Genomic DNA, 16,743 nt, shown 5'->3' on the forward strand with positions numbered 1-16,743 from the left:
TACAATAGTTCCGTTGTATAAAAACAAAGGCGATATCCAGAGCTGTAACAACTATAGAGGTATCAAATTACTGAGTCATACCATGAAAGTCTGGGAGAGAGTGGTAGAAATGAGAGTGTGAAAGACGGTATCTATTTCAGACAACCAGTTCGGGTTCATTCCGGGGCGATCTACCACAGAAGCTATCCACCTTATTAGGAGGATGGTGGAACAATACAGGGATAAGAAGAAGGATCTCCACATGGTGTTTATTGATCTAGAGAAAGCGTACGACAGGGTTCCTAGGGAGGTCTTATGGAGCTGCTTAGAGGTTAAAGGGATCCCGGCGGCCTACATTAGGGTGATTAAAGACATGTATGATGGATCCAAGACTCGGGTTAGGACAGTAGGAGGCGACTCCGAGCACTTTCCGGTTATTACGGGGTTACACCAAGGGTCTGCGTTCATCCCTTTCCTATTTGCCCTGGTGATGGATGCACTAACTCATCATATTCAAGGAGATGTGCCATGGTGCATGCTATTTGCTGATGACATAGTTCTAATTGATGAGACACGAGGCGGCGTCAACGAGAGGCTAGAGGTTTGGAGACAGGCCCTTGAGTCTAAAGGCTTCAGGTTGAGCAGGACAAAGATGGAATACCTCGAGTGCAAATTTGGGGTCGAGCCGACGGAAGCGGGAGTGGAAGTGAGGCTTGACTCTCAAGTCATTCCTAAGAGGAGTAGTTTCAAGTACCTTGGGTCAGTTATTTAGGGGATCGGGGAGATCGACGAGGATGTCACACACCGTATCGGGGTGGGGTGGATGAAGTGGAGGATAAGATGCCACACACCGGATGAAGTGGAGGATAAGATGCCACACACCGTGGAGGATAAGATGCCACACACCGTATCGACGAGGATGTCACACACCGTATGAAGATATTAGAGAGAAGGTGGGCGTGGCCCCCATGGAGGATAAGATGCGGGAAGCAAGACTCAGATGGTTCGGGCACATTCAGAGGAGGAGTACTGAGGCACCGGTGAGGAGGTGTGAACGACTGGCTGTGGTGGACACGAGGAGAGGTAGAGGGAGGCCTAAGAAGTATTGGGGAGAGGTGATCAGGCAGGACATGGCGCGACTTAGGATTACTGAGGACATGGCCCTTGACAGGGAATTGTGGAGGTCGAGCATTAAAGTTATAGGCTAGGGGGAAGTTGTGAGTATTTCTACAGCGCACTAGAGTGAGACTAGCCAGTTAGGAGTTAGTCTTAGGATGCTACTGATCAGCTACTGATGCAGGGCTTTATCTGCTGGATATTATTATATCTTCCATCTTTTTCGTACTTCCTATATTTCTTATATTGTTGTTATTTTTATTTTATGTTATTTTATGTTATTTTCTTATGAGTCTATTGATAGTACTAATATATCGTCTCTTGTCGCTGTGTTGAGCCGAGGGTCTCCTGGAAACAGTCTCTCTGCCCCTCAGGGTAGGGGTAAGGTCTGCGTACATATTACCCTCCCCAGACCCCACTCGTGGAATTATACTGGGTTGTTGTTGTTGTTGTTACCTTAATCGTTTTGTTTTCATTAATTGTTTATTATTATAATTATTTCTATAACTTATTCATCTTTTATGATAGTTTTCACTATGTCAAATTTATCAAAACTTGAATTTGTGGCACTTGACATCACCGGGAGGAACTATTTATCATGGGTACTTGATGCTGAAATATACCTTGACGCTAAAGGTCATGGAAATACTATTATACAAGGAAATGAAGCATCAAATCAGGATAAAGCGAAGGCTATGATTTTCCTTCGTCATCATCTACATGAAGGGTTAAAAACTAAATATTTAACCGTAAAAGATCCACTTGAATTATGGATTAATTTGAAGGATCGGTATGACCACCTAAAATTTACAATATTACCGAAAGCTCGGTATGAGTGGATACATTTAAGGTTGCAAGACTTTAAAACCGTAAGTGAGTATAATTCTGCTATCTTTAAAGTAAGTTATCTATTAAATTATGTGGAGACACTATCACAGATGAAGACTTATTGGAAAAAATATTTTCTACTTTTCACGCTTCAAATGTGGTGCTACAACAACAATACCGTGAAAAAGGTTTTAAAAAATATTCTGAGCTAATCACATGCCTACTTGTGGCAGAGCAGAATAATACTCTATTAATGAAAAATCATGAAGCCCGTCTAACTGGGTCAGCTTCATTTCCGGAAGTGAATGCTGTAGCAGCATATGATAAGTTTGAAAGAAAATAAAATAATTACCGTGGTCGTGGACATGGTCATAAACGTGGACGTGGCAGGGGGCAAAACAATTATTGTCATTATGGTGGAAATAAATTGGAGAACAATAAGGGTTCTCAAATTAATCATCCAAAAGGTAAAACTAGTATGTGTCACCGATGTGGTATGAGAGGTCATTGGGCACGCATTTGTCGTACGCCAGAACATTTTATCAAACTTTATCAAGCCTCCCTCAGGAAAAAAGAAAATAATGTGGAGACACACTTGACCTTTCAAAATAATGATGATGAAGCAGGTCCCTCAAATAAATATGATTCTAAGGCACATCTTGCATATAAAGATGATGATTTTGAAGGCCTAACAAATATTACTCATTTAGAAGTTGGGGACTTCTTTGAGGATATTGACTGAAGAACTAATCATCTTACTGGGGAATGAAGCTATAAAAGTTGTTATGTTTATGTTTGCAACTAGTTTATTTTTCTTGAGTGTATTTTCCTAATGCATCATGTGTTGCTAGTTTCTACATTTCTAATGTATTTCTTAATGTTTTTTTCCTGCTTGTCTTTCATATTTCTTATGATGTATTATTTGTCTTTTTTATGAAGAATATGAAAATTCCCCAGTCTTCAGTTGGACTCAAGATTAATAAAGATGATATATGTCTTCTGGATAGTGCTACAACACACACTATTTTAAAAGATAAGAGATATTTCTCTTATTTGGTAATGAAAGAAGCGAATGTTAATACAATATCCGGTAGTACAAGATTAATTGAAGGTTCTGGAAGAGCCAATTTATTACTACCAGGAGGAACAAATTTGGCTATTGATGAAGCACTATATTGTAGTAAATCTCAAAGAAACTTATTAAGTTTCAAAGATATTCGCCAAAATGACTATCATATTGAGACTACAAATGATGAAAAGATTGAATATCTTTATATTATTACAATACTGTCCGGTAAGAAATATGTGCTTGAAATGTTACCTGCTCTTTCCTCCGGCTTATACTACACAATTAGCAGGATTGAAACACATGTCGTAGTAAACGAGAAGTTTACTAATCAAGATAATTTTATTATTTGGCATGACCGGTTTGGTCATCCTGGTTCTAATATGATGCGTAAAATAATTGAGAATTCACATGGACATGCAATGAATAATCAGAAGATTCTTCAATTTAAGGAATTCTCTTGTGCTGCATGTTCTCAAGGAAAATTAATTATTAGACCATAAACTATTAAAGTTAGGATGGAATCCCCTGCATTTCTGGACGTATACAAGGTGATATATGTGGGCCCATTCACCCTCCATGTGGACCATTCAAATATTATATAGTTTTGGTAGATGCATCTACAAGATGGTCACATGTGTGCTTACTATCAATTCGCAATATGGCATTTGCGAGATTGCTGGCTCAAATAATAAAGTTAAGAGCACAATTTCCAGATTATGCAATTAAGACAATTCGTCTTGATAATGCTAGTGAGTTTACATCTCAAGCCTTTAATGATTATTGTATTTCAATTGGGATAATAATTGAGCATCCGGTTGCTCATGTTCATACACAAAATGGTCTAGCAGAATCATTGATCAAACACCTCCAATTAATTGCTAGACCAATGCTTATGAGAACAAGACTTCCCATTTCAGTATGGGGTCATGCTATTTTGCACGCAGCAGCACTTGTGCGGATAAGGCCCACAAGTTATCATAAAGTCTCCCCATTGCAATTTGGCTTTTGGTCAGGAGCCAAATATTTCCCATCTTAGGATCTTTGGTTGTGCGATATATGTTCCAATTACTCCACCACAACGCACAAAGATGAGTCCTCAAAGAAGGTTGGGGATATATGTTGAATTTGAATCTCCTTCTATTATAAAATATCTAGAGCTGATGACTGGATATTTATTTACGGCAAGATTTTCTTATTGCCATTTTGATGAATCAGTATATCCAACATTAGGGGGAGAAAATAAGCAGCTGAAAAAAAAAGACGGATTGGAATGCATTATCACTGTCTCATTTAGATCCTCGAACAAATCAATGTGAACAAGAGGTTCAAAAGATTATTCATTTATAAAATATTGCAAATCAATTGCCAGATGCATTCACTGACCTACCAAGGGTGACTAAGTCACATACTCCAGTTGCTAATGCTCCAATTCGAGTTGATATCCCGATAGGACAATTAATTAAAGCAAATGAGTCTAAGCCATGCTTGAAACGTGGTAGACCAATCGGTTTTAAAGATAAAAATCCTCGAAGAAGAAAAGGAGTAAGTGATCAAAGTGAACATAACACAGAGGTAGTGGTTCAAGAAGAGCCCCAAGACGTAACAAATGATAAGACCTTAGGGGAGGTCCAGGTACCTGAAAATAATGAGAATAAAGAGATATCAATAAGTTACGTCTCAACCGGGAAAAGATGGAACCGAAATAACATTGTTATCGATAACATTTTTGCTTATAATGTTGTTGTTGAAATAATGCAACAAGATGAGGATCTTGAACCAAAATCTGTCAATGAATGTAGACAGAGAAACGATTGGCCAAAATGGAAAGACGCTATCCAGGAGGAGTTAACTTCACTTGGGAAACATGAAGTCTTCGGACCCATAGTTCGAACACCTGAAGGCATAAAGCCAGTAGGGTATAAATGGGTTTTTGTGCGAAAACGAAATGATAAAAATGAAGTCGTTAGATATAAAGCACGACTTGTGGCACAAGGGTTTTCCCAAAGGCCTGGAATTGATTATATGGAGACATATTCTCCTGTAGTGGATGCTATCACCTTCAGGTATCTCATAAATATGGCAGTGCAAGAAAAACTTGATATGCATCTAATGGATGTTGTTACAGCCTATTTGTATGGATCATTAGACAACGAAATTTTTATGAAAGTACCTGAGGGATTTAAAGTGCCAGAAGCATATAAAAGTTTTCGAGAAACTTGTTCAATAAAGCTTCAGAAATCTTTATACGGATTGAAACAATCAGGTCGTATGTGGTACAATCGCCTGAGTGAATACCTGTTGAAAGAAGGGTACAAGAATGATCCAATTTGTCCTTGTGTCTTTATAAAAAGGTCTGGATCTGAATTTGTTATAATCGCCGTGTATGTTGATGATTTAAATATCATTGGAACTCCTGGGGAGCTTCCAAAAACAGTAGACTGTTTGAAGAAAGAATTTGAAATGAAAGATCTTGGAAAGACAAAATTTTGTCTTGGTCTACAAATTGAGTATATGAAAGATGGAATATTTGTCCATCAATCAACATACACCGAAAAGATTTTAAAGCGATTCTATATGGATAAAGCACATCCATTGAGTACCCCGATGGTTGTGAGATCACTTGATATAAAGAAAGATCCATTCCGACCTCATGAAAATGATGAAGAGCTTCTTGGTGCCGAAGTACCATATCTTAGTGCAATTGGGGCATTAATGTATCTTGCCAATAATTCCCGACCAGATATAGCTTTCTCAGTAAGCTTATTGGCAAGATTTAGTACTTCGCCAACACAAAGACACTGGAATGGTATTAAACATATATTCAGATACCTCCAAGGGACCATTGATATGGGTTTATTTTATTCAAATGAATCCAAGCCATCATTGATTGGTTATGCAGATGCAGGATATTTGTCTGATCCACACAAAGGTCGATCTCAGACAGGCTATTTATTTACAAGTGGAGGTACAGCCATATCATGGCGTTCGACAAAACAAACTATGGTTGCTACTTCTTCAAATCATGCAGAGATAATAGCCATTCACGAAGCAAGTCGAGAATGCGTTTGGTTAAGATCTATAACTCAACACATTCAGCAAACATGTGGTCTTTCTTCGAAAGAGAATATTCCAACAATATTGTATGAAGACAATGCTGCATGCATAGCTCAATTGAAAGGAGGATATATCAAAGGAGATAGAACAAAACACATTTCACCGAAATTCTTTTTCACTCATGATCTTCAGAAGAATGGTGAAATAGATGTACAACAAGTTCGTTCAAGTGATAATTTGGTTGATCTGCTCACTAAGGCAGTACCAATCTCAATATTTGAAAAGCTGATATATAAGATTGGAATGCGTCATCTTCGAGACATTAAGTGATTTTTCATCAGGAGGAGTAACTACACGCTGCACTCTTTTCCTTAACCAAAGTTTTGTCCCACTAGGTTTTCCTGGTAAGGGTTTTAATGAGGCAGCAAGCAATCATATTATAAATAACTATGTGCATCCCAATATTTTTTTTTTGTAAGTTCTTAAAGCGGCACATTATCTTACATGGACATCCAAGGGGGAGTGTTGTGAATAGTTTGTACATTGGATGCTACATTGGATGCCCATGTTGTGAATAACTTAAAGATTAAATTTCCTACTTTATGTCCATCATCTTTACTTTTTATGCCTATAAAATACCATGTAATTGCAATGGAAAGATACACCAAAGTGAAAGAAGAAAACACTTCTCCCTTCTTTCTATCTCTTCTTATTTACATTTTACTGCATTGCTTTTATTTTATAACAGTTCTACGCTAATTAAATCAATTCAAAGTACTTATCGAAAAAAGTTGCTCACGAGGTAAGCTATAAAGATAGAAAGTAGAAACAAAATGTGAATTGATATACAAAAATATAAAATATTAAGAAGAAGAGAGAAATTAGCAAATATAAGGAAGAAGCAAGGAAAAGAAAACGAAGAACAAATTAAAGAAAAAGGGGTGAGGCCTTAGAGCCCAACTCAAAAATTTGGAAAAAGAAAAATCAGGAAGAAAAAGTAAAAAGCAAAAGCTCCTACTAATAGTCGAACTTCCATTCGTGAGATAACAACAGGCTTTAAAATGGAAACAGAACCACTGGCACTCGCTTCATCTTTGTGTAGTTGGGGTGCCACTACTTTATATATCCCATCTTTCACAAATATTTCCCATAAATAGTAAAAATTTTAGCAAAGCGAGCGAGCAGCGTGACACCCCTACCTAATAAGGTAGATCCGCCTCTGTCCCGCAAATTTGTGGAACGCCAAAAGGTCTCAATTCTCATTTTACGTAATTTAGTAAGTTATGTGCATAAAATTTATAGAGTAAAAATAGCAGGGGATGGTGATGAAACTTGCTCTTCGAGATGCAAAAGAAATCTTGTGACTAGGAAAAATTTATTGTAGAAATGACATGACACCAGATAGTCACTCTTAAGGGTGATTATTTAGAAATTAATTAATGTGTCCTAAATTTTAATTTTTTGGTTTAATTTTTCATGACACAAATATCTTGAATTATGCTAAAATTAAAAAATTTATGACAAAATAAATACCTGCTAATTCCTAAATAACAATCCTAAGAATGACTTTTGTGTTTTTCCCCAAATTCGCTCGACCAAATAGAAGACATTTTCATTGGATTCTCAACTTTGGGTTTCAACTGTTTGTACTTGAATCCAATTGAAGGACCATCAACCAACGCATCCCATTTTCTCCCCGTCTTTTTCCTGAATCTTTTTGTTTTTTGGTCCAATATGAAACTAATCCTTTATGTGGGAAACACATCCTCATCTTCACTCTTTTTTTATTTTTTTATTTTTTTTCATTTCTTGTAATTCCATGATAAATGAAGGCATGAACCATCTCATCCTTTTCAGTTTGCTTATTACGACCCTTTCCTCCTCTAATTAATTTGATGACTAATGAAATTCTTCTTATTGTTGTTATTATTTTATTAGAGCAAATAAAGATCATCCACGCAAAACTAATAGGAGTATATTAAACAGAAAGTTCTGCGGATATCATCTTTTGTCAAGTCATAGAAGGAAGAAGAACAAATGGTAACCCCAAATTTAATTTATAAAAAGAACAAAATTTTGACATCCCTTGTTGTCCTGTGTGAATGTGACTGTGTCCGCAAATTCTCTCATTTCTTCCCAATTGGAATAAAGAAAATGATAGTCTTTGTTTTCAACATAGAAAAAGTAGGGAAAATTTTGAGTGCTCTTCAAAAAGTTTTATTCAAGTCCATTACTCCATTATTCCTTTCTTTTATGTACCAAAAAATATTATTTCTTTTCTTTTCATTTCCGCAAGTGAGAGTCGAAATTGGATTAGCAGAAAAATCAATAATCAGATTCACAAGACTAAAATTGCAATGGGATTACATCATCGGAAAAAATTGTCTGAAGGAAAAGTCAGCTACCAAATCCAGTAGCAGCGACATTGCCAATTTTTCTATACAAACGCTAAAAACTAATCGAACCAAGGGTAAAAGATCAGAATAACGCTAAGAATGCACTGGACCTGGACTCACGGTCACGGGGCTCGGAGGGCTCAATGCTGGTGGCGGAGGTAACGAAACCGCAGGTGGCGGAGGCGGAGGCGGCGAGGAGACAATTGTAGCTGCAGGCGGTGGCGCTAAATTAGGAGTTTCAGGGGTAGGATTATCTGTAGGAGGTGGTGGGGATAAGCTAGGATTTGGATTATTAGGCTGTGAAGGGTTAGGAATTGGCAATGGTGAGATTGGGTTATTGCTGTTACCATTGGTGGAGGTGGGTGGTGTTATTGGGGTAGGCGAGGAAACAATGGGGCTCTGGTACTGATTTTGGTCACAAGAATCACCGGAACATCTGTTACCTTTCTGAATGCGATGCTTAAGTAATCCAAATCCCAAGATAAGACCAGTAACAACTAGAACTGTGAAAATGAAGATGAAGATCTTAGTTGCTTTCCCCACATAACACATCTTTTTTTCCTTCACTTTTTCTGGGGTTGGCTCAGAAAATTGGCTAAGGAAATGATGAGTGACTGAGTTGTTGTATATATGGGCTAAGCTAGGCTGTTCGTATTATTTCTTGTTTCTGCTTTTGGTATCTGTTTGGCAGGTGGAACAGAGAGGGTCTGTTCCTTTGGCTTTTTTCACTTTTTGTATGTTGTTATACTACTCTTCTCTTTCTTTTCTTTCTTGTCATGGTTTTTTTGGAAGTTGGGACTGAAGTGGAATATGTCTGAGTGAGCACATTTGGGTCTTGGGGGTGCAGGATATGGGTAGGGATGGAGGAGAAGATGGGGATTTTGAGGTTTGGTTATTTATAGCCTGTTTGGCCAAGCTGAAGAAATCAGCTTATTTTGATAAGTGTTTTTTTCAAAATTACTTTTGAAAAAAGTATTTTTGGAAAGAATCAGTTTGTGTTTGGCTAATCAGTCTGAAAAACACTTTTGAGAAATAATTTGTGTTTGGCCAAGCTTTTTAGAAAGTGCTTTTAAGTGTCAAATTACGAATAAGGACATGAATAGATTTACTTAATAATTAATATTATAAGTAAATAAATAATATCAAAATTTTGTTATTACATGCAATAATTAAAAAAATTCATTTTATTTAAGTAAAATATGAAAATAAAATTAAAAAGTACTTAATTCTTTTAATATAAGTTAAATATATTAAAATTCCTTCAACAAATATAAAAACATTCACCCCTAAAGACACTATATATTAGAAAGTTTTCCTAAAAATAAGAAGAAATATTTATAAATTAATATCCTAAGTATTAGGTTTAAGGGTTATTTTGGTATATACTATATTTTGTTGAGGGTATTTTAGGTAAGAAGAAAAGGCAAAACTGCTTCTGCTTCTGCTTTTGGAAAGAAGCTACTTTTTTCTGCTTTTCTGAAACTGCTTCCGCTTCTTCCCAAAAGCACTTTTTTCCCAAATAAGCTTGGCCAAATACCTCAAATTAGGAAAAAAAAAGTGTTTTTGGGAAAAAAAGCACTTTTTTTTTCTTGAGAAGCTTGGCCAAACAGGCTATTAGTGATAGGGTGAGTAGAAAAGGTGGCAGTTTAGCATGTGATACCTATTAAGGAGAAAGAAACCATTATTTAATGTGGTTTAGCTAAGGTTTGTTTTGGCTGTTACCTTCTATTAATTGGCTGTTGGCCACTAGAACTGCAAGGTTGAACTGGTTGGTAAAATGAATAATTCTTAATCTACCTCCGGTCCACAATTTTTTTTTTATTCTTTTCTTACAAATTAAGAAATTCACATTTTATCATTAATTAATTATGAAATTGACCATATTAACCTTAAATTGCTCATTGAAAATATAACAAACTACTCTTAGGCTCTTTACCCAAGGGCAACTTTGAAAAGAAAAAATTAATTCCTTCTTAATAACCGGAAAAATCAAATATTGTGGACCAAAAAAAAGGGCCAAACAATCACTTAAAATGGAAACATTTAAAATGAAGCTTCTGGTCCGACCTAATTGAAAGTGTGTCTCATAACTTCCTCAAACTTTCACAATTGCAGTTAGGGGTGTGCATTCGATTTTGACCCTTGTCGATAATTACTTATCGATTATCAATTTGTACATATGTTTATCGTTATCGTTTCAATAAGGTTTCGATTTTTCGATTTTTGGGGCTTATCGATTCAGTTATCGATTACACCAATAAGAAAAATTGCAGGATTCCACGGAAAGTATATCGCTATAAACACGCCTAACTAATATGGACAAAAAGAAGCTAAAATAAGACGAACACCGTTTATAACATAAAAATTGTGTCAACAAGCACATGCAACGAAACTAAAGCAAGGGATCAAATGTATGCCACCAACACTCCAACGGTATAAAAAAAATACACCATCATGACTAGTTCTATTTTCCATTAATTTGAACTTCATTCCCTTAAACTTTAAATATGATCATTCCTTAAATGTGGTAGAGGAAATAATAGGGTTAGGGACTTAGGGTAAAGGGAAGGGTATTATAGAATAAGGGTAAAAAAAAATAATTAATTTTTTTTTTTGTCTTTTTAGTATATGTTATCGGTTTATCGATAAACCGATACCGAAGAGGACAAAATCGAAATCGAAATCGAAATCGATAAACCGATGACAAATAATCGATTCTATTTATCAATAAACCGATTCGAATGGACACCCCTAATTGCAGTCCCCAATACTCAAAAAGAAAGAATGAAAAAGGGCCAAAACTGCCCCTAACGTATCAACTCCAGTCTAAAAATGCCCCTCGTTAACCTATTTTGCTAAGAATGACCCTACCGTTAAAAATCTGGTATAGTTGTTCCTTAGTTCTAACGGGTGACTTATGATTTAATTTAATATTTTATTAATTCCACGTGGCTATTTCTGATTGGCCATGCACACCCCAAACCGGATTTTACCCCACCCATAACCCATCCAGACCGACCCAACTCTCTGCTTCTTTCCCATACCCCACTCCCCCCGCCCCACTTCCCCTCGGCCTCTTTCATGGCAACTCCCCGTCGCTGCTCTGTCATCACAGTCGGAGCCGGCATCTCAGTTAATTTAAATTCTGGATGTCTATCTTCAAATTTATAACCATGTTTTTGCATTCATGGGAGAAATACAAAGTGCGATGCGAATAATTATATATGTGGTGTTTCTGTAGTTTTAATGGTGGCGAAGGTATTGTCGGAGAATGGAGTGGATGATGTGATGATATTGGAAGCGTCTGATAAGATAGATGGAAGGATAAGGAAGGAGGAATTCGACGGAGTTACGGTGGAACTCGGTGCCAGTTGGATCACCGACGTCGGTGGTAAGCAGTCTAATCCTGTCTGGGAACTTACCCTTCAGTCTAATCTCCGTTCTTGCCCTTCACTCTATGGCTCTTCTTTTAGAAATGGGTGGAAAATAACCTAACAATCAGGTGTTTTGTGGGTAAGATAATGTTTAGTGTGTGGGGTCAGTTTGGATGGGTTATGGGTGGGGTAAAATCCAATTTGGGGTGTGCCTTATTTAATGGCCAATCAGAAATAGCCACGTGAAATTAATAAAATGTTAAATTAAATCATAAGTCACCCGCTAGAACTAAGGGTTAGGTGCAGGCCTGGTCCTTTCCCGAAGAAAGAAAAAATGCAATTGACGAACACATTATTCAACCAATCCTAGGCTTTACCCCTATTTCAAGTCCCCAACCCCCTAGGGAGTGACCATACCGGGCATACCATCTATAACAAACCGTCATTTTCATTCTCTTTTCTTTTTTATCTCTAGAAATCTACACTTACCTAGTAAACAACTTCTACTATCTCTAACCTTAACTTTTAGATAATTTACAGAGGAATACATAAGACCAATTGTTGATATTCAAACCCTTAGGGTTTTGGTTGTCGGTTAGAGTTATGCAGGTGTTAGTTATACATATATTAGTTATGCAAGTATTAGTTATATATGTATTAGTTATGCAGGAATAAGTAATGCGGAGATTAGTTATGCAGGGATAAGTTATGCAATATTGAGTTATGTTGGGATTAATTATGCATAAATTAGTTATGCGAGGATCAGTTATGCGATAGTTATATAATGATTAGTAATATAAATGTTATGTGAGTGCTATTTATTATTAGCTTACTTTATCTTATTAAAATTGTTAGTATAGTTTAAATATATTTTTTTAAACAAACAAAAAAAACAAGTTCGAATAAAAGGTATTCTTGTCATTTTGTATTTTAATACAAATATTACTAATACATGTATAAGTTATTCCACCTTCGACCCTGCATAAATAATACATAGATTCTCTCATAACTTATACATGTATTAGTTATGCGAAAAAGAAAAACATGAACCAAATATTGTATTAGCAATGCTACATTTTATGTGGAAAAGAAAAAATAAATAACCAAACATTGTATAACTTATGCTAGCTTCTATGTGGAGATTATTTTTTCCCCTTCTTTTAACCAAACAATATATAAAGTTATCCTAAGTTTAATACATGGATAACTCCTCTCTAACCGGCTATCAAACGACCCCTTAAAATTAGAGGTGTCAATGGTTTGATTCGGCCGGTTATTTCATAAAAATTTTACCATACCAAATTTTCGGTTATTCTATTATGTATAATCAAAATTAAACTTTTCGAAATCGTCCAAATCATATTGGTTTCTCTTCGGTATAGGTACTATTCCGTTAATTTTTGGTACTTTTTAAAATATCATGTAAAAGTCACTAGTAGAAGTAGAATGCAATAACATATTTACTTTTATAGGACTTATCAAAACTTGCTAGATATTTTTACTGTTTAAGGGTGATGAATTAAGAAAACATGAAAGATGGCCAAAGTGTAAATCCATCAACTATTCTACAGCAGCGTAAAAAAAAAAAAAGCAAAGACAAAATATAAATAATACGAGTGAAAATATATTAATCAAGACAGTACTCAAGAATAACGTCTATACAAGATTAAATATTCAAAAAGATAAATTTAACTCATACGAAAGGAAACATATACAATACATTGTAGTTTATTACTCATAATCTCTATAATACTTTCTATTTTGCTAGTGAATATGCTGAAAATAATTTAATTTCAATAGGGGTAGCATAATAGGTTTGAAAATTAGGATTTTGAGTTTAATTTTCAAGGCCAGAAGAAAAATTTAATACTTTATTATTTTTAAACTTAATATCTAAATATATTTTTCACATAGAAATTTATTCGGTATGATTTCATATTTTTTCGGTATATTTTTATTAAATAAGAAATCTACCTTAATTAACGGTTATAGATTTATATAAAAATCTACGATTTTATTAAAAGAAATCTAAGTTAATTTAGTACCGTACAGTTCGATCGATATAGTCGATTTTAAATATTTATTGACACTCCTGCTTAAAATTACGTGCCAAAGGAAGACCTTTTTGTAACCTTAGTTGTCTCTTGGGGATTATATACTACTATTTGTTATCTTCTTTAGTGGTTACTACTTATTGTGTTACAATTCAAATACAATTTGCACCTAACTAATGGTAATGTTGTACAGTGCTAATAATTTCTTCCTTCATTCTCTTTTTCTTTTCCATCACCAGTTTTCCTCAACGGATGAGGCGAAAAAATGTTGAGCTGTTGAAGGGGATATTTGGAAAAACGAGCCTGCCAGTATTGTCTGCCATGTCACCCTTAAATGAAGCTGGCAATGTCAGTCCTTTTCGTCCTTTCTTCATTGACCTCTTGGCTTATTAAACGTCCTTTATATTCCACTAATTAACAATAATGCCTCCTCTTCTCTTAGAACACATCGGCAGTCTTCAAACTTGTCAAGGTTTTTCTTTTAGACACTTATGAACTAATGCAACCATATATTGAACATCGAATCTATGATAAAATTGTGCGTATTGAACATGCCTCGGTGACATAGACAAGTTGAGTATCAACCACCTGGAATTAGTGCCGTGCATAATATGGTAAATAGCGATTTACACTGTACCGAAATCGAAAATTTTGGTATATGATATTCGGTATTTGGTATTAAATTACACATTACTAATATTATTGATGAACATACTAAGTTACACAATACTTTTCTTTGACATTCATGTTAAGGTTGGCAGTAAAGCCCATATACTTCTTTAGGAAAATAGAGGTACAAGTTATGATGTAAATCCTAATTCTTACTCTCTAGGTTGCCAAGCAGTTTAACGTAATATTTCGACGATTTTGGGTATTTCTTACTCCGTTACTCTTGTATGTTGTTGCATATGTAGGATTCAGGGCGGATCCACTCCTTTAGAAAGGGGTGGCATGGCACCCGCTAAGAGGATAAAATATTTATACACATATGTTGAAATTTTCTTAAATTAGGTTAAATATCTCATCCTACTACCCGCAGTTATAAACTAGACAAAAGTATCATGGATGGTAGACCTTTTTGAAACCTTTTCTCGTGTGTAAAATTCAAGTTGGAATTTATCTTGAACCTTGTGTCACTTCTCCTTTTTCTTTGTGCTTTTTATTTCCTTTTATCCCAATCATTTTCCCCTTTTGGATGCATCCCAATTTTCTATTTGTCGTTTTATTATTTTTTATATTTTTCTTTTCTCTATTCTATTATTTTATATGTGGTTTCTAGTAAGAACACTCGAAAAAGAGACTCAAAAACTTTAAAATTATATAAAATAAGTATTCCTCTTTATATTAAATCTATGAATTTTTTCTTTCAAATCCGAAAAACGTGTGTCTTATGGGAATTTTGGATTAAGATAAGAAAAAAGTATCTTTTTATTATATCATAATTTTTTTTGTTATTATATAATTATTAAATGTAATTTACATCTCTTTGGTATCAAATTATGATGAAAATTTCGAAAGCATTGCTTAAAAATGAGATTTATTGGTTGTAGTTTATTTAATTATACTTGTGGGTATAATTTATCTACTCAAGACTTTTTAAAAAAAAATTCTTATTTTGATTGATGTAATTCCCTTACTGCAGATATTATCTTATTTGTGTAAATTTATTTTTAATATGGAGAAAAAGATGTAATTTTCTAGTGAAAATGTTAATTTTATTTGTGTTGTTATAATACATGTGTTATTCCTTATTAAAATGCTAATTATCTTTATTTTTTGATATTTTAGATGGAATTTTTCTATATTCAAATAAAAGACACCTATTAGGTTGACCCGAATAAACTCAAAAAAATCGAATAAACGTTCCTTACAAATTCGGTGTTAGTCATTACAAGGTAAACATTAAAGGAATTATGGCACCCGCCACCTTCCAGTCCTAGATCCGCCTCTGATTGGATTAGTCCTTGTTGTGTTCTCTAATTTCAATAATTAACTTGTATGCTATAAAAATCGGGCTCACCTGATTTTACTAATTAACCGGGACCAGGGGAATAGGTCGAGGATCCGCCCCGTAGTATGTCAGACAGAGATACGAGGATATGGTACCAAGTTCGGGATTCGAGGTACCTGTCGAGAACGAGACCAGTGATGATCGAGATCGAACTCGAGCAAGATCAAAGATAGTATAATAATGGAAAGGCGAGATATCCGTGACTGGTCGAGAATCACGGCGGAAATCTCGTAACAGATCAAATCAAGGATGGTTATTTAGTTAATCGTAGGATTTCCTTCTGTATTTAGAATTGTACTGTAAATAGGATTCCTCTACTATATAAAGAGGGTCTTAACCATTTGTAATGATCTTGCATGGACGCATATCAAAGCAATATAATACTATTTTTCTGTCATACTCTCTTGTTCATCAGTTTAGTTCATTACTTTACTCTCACTCACTCAGTTCGAGGGCGACCTAGCTCGAGGGCTGAATTACATTTCAATACTTATTTGCTTTGCTTTGTTGTTTATTCCTACTATTAATCATCATATTTATCAACTGGTGCTAGGTGAAATCATATATCCTTAAAACCACTTATAAGTTTAATTGTTATCCTATTGGCAGAATACATAGACAACCCTTTAAACTTGGCCATCTTTTTCACTTAGGCACTTTAACTCAACTCATGACCTATTAGCCACCTCAACTCTATTCAAAGTGTCCCAATTAAACCCTAGTTAAATATTTTGTGCACAAATAAAAGCGTGTGAACCTCACGCATTCAATGTGGAAGATGCAACCAATTAAAAAGAGACATGTCAGAGAAAATGACATGTCACTACATTCCTTTCCCTTGACTTTCTATTCTTCTTCAACC

General features: G+C 35.2%; 1 protein-coding gene across 1 annotated transcript; it reads right to left on the reverse strand.

Moving 5' to 3' along the window:
* Positions 1–8,535: 8,535 nt before the first annotated feature.
* LOC104223483 (classical arabinogalactan protein 9) lies at positions 8,536–8,994 on the reverse strand. Its single transcript, XM_009774936.1, has one exon. It carries the CDS (start codon positions 8,992–8,994, stop codon positions 8,536–8,538), a length of 459 nt encoding a protein of 152 aa, XP_009773238.1.
* Between the last annotated feature and the right edge of the window lie 7,749 nt (positions 8,995–16,743).

Source organism: Nicotiana sylvestris, chromosome 7 (genome assembly GCF_000393655.2).
Source record: "Nicotiana sylvestris chromosome 7, ASM39365v2, whole genome shotgun sequence".
Classification (NCBI taxonomy): domain Eukaryota; kingdom Viridiplantae; phylum Streptophyta; class Magnoliopsida; order Solanales; family Solanaceae; genus Nicotiana; species Nicotiana sylvestris.